Source organism: Populus euphratica, unplaced genomic scaffold (assembly GCF_000495115.2).
Source record: "Populus euphratica unplaced genomic scaffold, PopEup_1.0 scaffold62.1, whole genome shotgun sequence".
Taxonomy (NCBI): Eukaryota; Viridiplantae; Streptophyta; class Magnoliopsida; order Malpighiales; family Salicaceae; genus Populus; species Populus euphratica.
Window position 1 is genome coordinate 369,737 of NW_011499939.1, and position 5,517 is coordinate 375,253.

The 5,517-nt window shown below is 26.9% G+C and overlaps 1 protein-coding gene across 1 annotated transcript in view; it reads right to left on the reverse strand.

The window, feature by feature from the left end:
- The window catches only part of LOC105136802 (protein IQ-DOMAIN 1-like), a 2,453-nt gene extending 1,988 nt beyond the window's left edge, over window positions 1–465 (reverse strand). Inside the window, exons 1-2 of the mRNA XM_011042286.1 lie at window positions 273–465; window positions 12–170 (exon numbers count right to left, since the gene is read on the reverse strand). Of these exons, the coding sequence (XP_011040588.1) occupies window positions 12–170; window positions 273–398 (285 nt within the window). The 5' untranslated portion in view covers window positions 399–465. The remainder of the gene's footprint in view (window positions 1–11; window positions 171–272) is intronic.
- Window positions 466–5,517: the final 5,052 nt, after the last annotated feature.

The following is a 5,517-nucleotide window of genomic DNA, read 5'->3' on the forward strand; positions in this document are numbered from 1 at the left end:
CTCCCCCCCCCTGCCACTGCAAGTTTTTTCTCAGCATCCAAAGCAGGACTCAAGGGTGCTGTGGTAGTACTTGTTGTGTTCGTTATTGCAATATTTTCTTCACATCGTTGAACTGGGACATGGTTAGTGCTGGACGTCTTTCTAAAAAGCCATCTTCTTTTCTCTCTTTTCTGAGAAAATTAAACCCAGAAATCCATGCACCAAGAAATCAATACTTTGTTATACACATAAAGATTAAAGCTACTCATTGTTCATGATAATAGTATCATTACCTTTTCTTCCTCTTCCTGGTCTTGTTCTTCTCTCCTTCTGCTACTCTTTTTCCCATTCTCTTTACTTGGAGACCTGAATGCTCTTTTCACGATGTTCAACCATGAGGTACCACCATTCTTTCCCATATTGAGAGGAGGCTAGAAAGATATAAAAAACTCTTCACATCACACTAGAAGCTAAGAAGTGCCTAGAAAGGGATGTGGGGAGGGTGCTAGATATAGGTGCATGGTAATAATATTCTAAGGACATTGATTTCTTCCACAATTATTATAACTGTAAGGAAGTGAAATCAATAAGAGAGAGGGAGAGAGATAGCTAGAGATTGATTATAAGTCTGTGAATGTAAGAGTACAGCTCCAATATATCCGCCAAGACTTGTGTTGTGGTGTAGTGTAGTCGCATGCGAAAAAAACAATTTATAATGGAGGTGTGTCAGGCATTGTCAATAATATGATAGAAGAAGACATGGGAGAGATAGATTATTAGTAGCACGCACGAATACAAATTGATATTGCAATAAAATTGTCTTTTAAAGTTTTTTTTTGTTGTTTATAATAATATTTTATTTTTTAAAATCTACTTTTAATATCAGCATATCAATTTAAAAATATTAAAAAATAACTTAAAATAAAATATATATTTTAAATTGTTTTAAAACACAAAAACAAATAAATTTTAAAAATAGCTAGGTAAATTATATGTCCAGTCCCTCATTTTCAAATCCTATCATTTCTCAATCCTTCAGCACAATTTTGGGTACAAAAAAAGCCTTTCAATTTTTATCTAGACAAATAAATGCATGTATAAATAAACTGATAATATTTGTAATAAAAAATTATTATATTTTTTATGTATGTGTGCAGGCACATGCATATATATACATGAAAAACCTCAAAGACACTTATTTTAACCAAGAAAATTTAGAATATTCCTTGTAAAGGAAGTTAATGAGAGCATATATAACATTTCATTAGGGTTGAGCCAGGAAATGTTTTTAGAAGGGGCCAAGACTAGAAATTTTTTTGTAGGGAAGAAAAAACTTAAATTTTAATAATTTTGACACTAAATTTAAAAATGTTCTTTATATAAAGGACATAAGATTAATGTTTTTTTTTTCAGGGACTTATGGTCACACCCAAATTGTGATGCAGAGGGGTTAATATGACAGAAATCTGAAACTTGAAGGACCACAAGAGCAATGTATCTCCTTGGCTAACTTTTATCGAGCTAGCATGCCTTTAGTTTAATCTTTTTGCAGACCAACTGACCGCCCCCACTACTGGCTTCACGTGTATGAGCTGCTAGAGGACTAGAGGGAGAGCTAATGAAAACACACCTCGAAGACCACCACCGAAGGACCAAGTTAACTAGTATACAATTGAAGAGGAATCTACATGTTCTTGGGCTCGTGGAAGGGGCTTGGCTTCATTTTCCTTAGACTGGTCAAACACTTCTGATTCTGCGGTCTCCTTTCCAAAAATGTCTGAATTTGTAAATAAAAGGACAAACAATACATGCAGATGTGCTGCGTCTTGACTCTTGAACCAATAGTTAATAAAGTAGCCGATCAAAACCAAAATACTATTTGTGCTCGGTGGAAAATAATTTTTTTAGGAGAATGGATTTTTTTGAAATTGGATTTCTTGATAATAAATTATTTTTTATATTTAATAATATAATAAAAATAATTTAAAAAATATTTTCTAGTATTTAAATAAGTCATGGAAAATAAATTAAAAAATAATTTATTAATATTTTTTTAAATTTATTAAAAGAATGAGAATAAAATCTTAGAGATAAAAATATTGAAGGATAAAATTTGAAAAAATAATTTCATGAATAATTTTAAATAAATTAAATAATAATTAAAATAATAAAGATAAAATATAATAAATAAAAAACTTAAATGTTAACACTTTAACCTTTACATTGTATATGAAAAAAATAGAAGGAAAAAATAAAACCTAGACTAATGAAAATTTTAGGAAAGTTAATTTTGTAAAAAGTTGTGATATTAAAATTATAATTTTATCCTTTATTTATATTTTCTACCAATACTTTCCTTTACTGAAATATATGATTTTTTTTAAAGATAAGAATAGTCATCCAAACAAAGGTAGTAGCATAACTCTGATAATTTTTAAATGAATTTTTTTAATATTGATTAATTTTAAAATTAAATGTTTTCTATTATAATATTTTTAAAAGAAATAATAATAAATGCTATCCATGGAGATATGTTCCCTCTATAGTTTTATTTTAAAAATATAAAAATTTACTCTAAAATTATTTAAAAATAAATTTATTTTTATATTTTTATTTTTATCTTTTCAATTAGATACATTTATATTTCTACTATCTCTATCCTTTATATTTTAGAAAACTGACTAAACACTACCTTAAAGTTTTTTAATGAAAAATACTCGTGCTTTTGAACAACCCTGTAAGTGTTTGTTTTTATATTTAAAAAGTATTTTTATTTTATTTTTTTATTATTTTAGATTATTTTAATATAATAATGTTAAAAATAAAATTTAAAAAATAAAAAATATTTTTTAAGAAAACATATAATACCTGAAATTACATTAAATGAGCTTGGCGCTGCAGTCTTTACAGCGTGAGAACATGTGAATTGACCTAGGAATGGGTGAGGCAGGCAAGGCAACCAAATGCGAGCAGAATTAAAGATATATTTGTTTTTATATTTTAAAAATAATTTTAAAAAAAATTAATTTTTTTTTATTTTTTTAAATTAATATTTTTTTAAAGATGTATTGATTTTAAAAATAAAAATAATATTTTTTTAATATATTTTAAAAATAACTATAATCACAATATTATACTTAAATACACCCTTAAATTTTCAAATTTGAAGGGTACACAGCCACAACACACACTCCCTTTATTTGAATTAAATTCTACCTCGAAGGCCGAAGCTCGTGCACCACAGCCCCCTCAAAATTTCAAATTTGAGTGACTTCTAAATAATTATTGTCGCCGAGTAGTAAAGATTTAATATTAAGGGGTTTGTTTTTTCTGTGGTCTCGTATTCAAATTTTTGATTGCTTATATGATGATCACTAGAGACTTATATGGTCATTAACTTCAGGGCCCGTGGAATTAGTCGTGGTGCGCGCAAGCTGGCCCAAACACCTACATTAATAAAAAAAAATAAAATTATTGTGCTCACATTTAACATGCTTGTGATGATGTGCCTTTGACCTTTGTGTATTAAATTAAAATTAAAAAAAAAACTAAAAAGGAATCAAACTTTTCATGTGGGCTTTTTCTCATTCTATTGTGGATTCATACAATTAAATTATTATTTTACTATTAACAACACAAAATTTATAATTTTTTCATGGGATTAAAATGTTAATTCAAAGATGATAGGAGTATCTAAACTTTTTACTTTTTAGTTGCGTATTAAAATTACTAAACTACCATTAAAAGGTAAATTAATTGAACTAAAGAGTGTAGGGCTTTTCAAGTATTTCAAAAAAATTGCATAGTAAAATATTTGATTAACCGTTAAAATTAGATTTTTTTAAAGTTAAGCTCATTAGTGTTTTTATTATTTTATAAATTTTTTTAGGTAATTTACAAGTTAATGAAGGATCATTTAAGTTTTTTTATTAAGATATAATATAATTTTAAATAAAAAGTTGCTGCACGCATTAGCAGGTTAGAAATGTCTATACTTTTTGAGCAATATATTTAAAGTATCTCGATACTTGCACGTAGCCAACCCTTACACGGTGAAGTTCCAACAATATTTTTTCTTCTTCCATTTTTATGTTTCTCCAGTGACTTCTAAAGGCTAAATAATTATTGTCGCCGGGTAGTAAAGATTTAAGATTAAGGGGTTTGTTCTCTTTGGTCTCAGGTTTGAATTTTTGGTTGCTCGTATAATGACCACTGGAAGCTTATATGGTCGTTAACTTCAGAGCCCGTGGAATTAGTCGTGGTGCGCGCAAGCTGGCCCGAACACCCACATTAATAAAAAAAAAAATTATTGTGCTCACATTTAACATGCTCGTGATGATGTGCCTTTGACCTTTGTGTATTAAATTAAAATTAAAAAAAATAAATAAAAAGGAATCAAACTTTTCATGTGGGCTTTTTCTCATTCTATTGTGGATTCATACAATTAAATTATTATTTTACTATTAACAACACAAAATTTATAATTTTTTCATGGGATTAAAATGTTAATTCAAAGATGATAGGAGTATCTAAACTTTTTACTTTTTAGTTGCGTATTAAAATTACTAAACTACCATTAAAAGGTAAATTAATTGAACTAAAGAGTGTAGGGCTTTTCAAGTATTTCAAAAAAATTGCATAGTAAAATATTTGATTAACCGTTAAAATTAGACTTTTTTAAAGTTAAGCTCATTAGTGTTTTTATTATTTTATAAATTTTTTTAGGTAATTTACAAGTTAATGAAGGATCATTTAAGTTTTTTTATTAAGATATAATATAATTTTAAATAAAAAGTTGCTGCACGCATTAGCAGGTTAGAAATGTCTATACTTTTTGAGCAATATATTTAAAGTATCTCGATACTTCTTTTATGGTGATAACTTGCACGTAGCCAACTCTTACACGGTGAAGTTCCAACAACATTTTTTCTTCTTCCATTTTTATGTTTCTCTTCAACCTTGAAAAACATGTTGTCCTTGTAAAAATTTAGAAAAGTGCGGTCATTTATTAATTTTATCATATTTTACTTTTATTATTTTGATTGTATTAGATTAGATTTAATTCATTTTCAATTTTACCTCTTGGAATTTGATTTTTATATGAGATTTGTTTCTCATTTTTTTATTTTTATTTTTTATTATATTTTTCTTGATTTGTTTTCCATTTTTTTATTTTGAAAAATAAAAAATAATAATTTAAAAATTGAGTTAAGACAACACAAATTGAAAGTTTGAGAACTAATAAGGACTGAATTATAAATTTGAAAGTCAAATTGATCAAAAACTAAAAGAATTAATAATTTTGGAGACCTGATTAAACTTTGAGTTCATCAATTAATGCAATCAAGAGTTTAATGGAAGAAATATCAAAATTTGAGGTTGATTTGGATCAAAATTGCAAGAAATTAAATTTCAAAATCCAAAGTGAATAGGTGTGATACTATAAAGGAGTTAATTGATTTTTTTAGGAGTAATTTTGAAAAAATTAAAAGTTGTTAATTAAGGACTGAATTGAATAATTCAAAAAACAAGGATTGT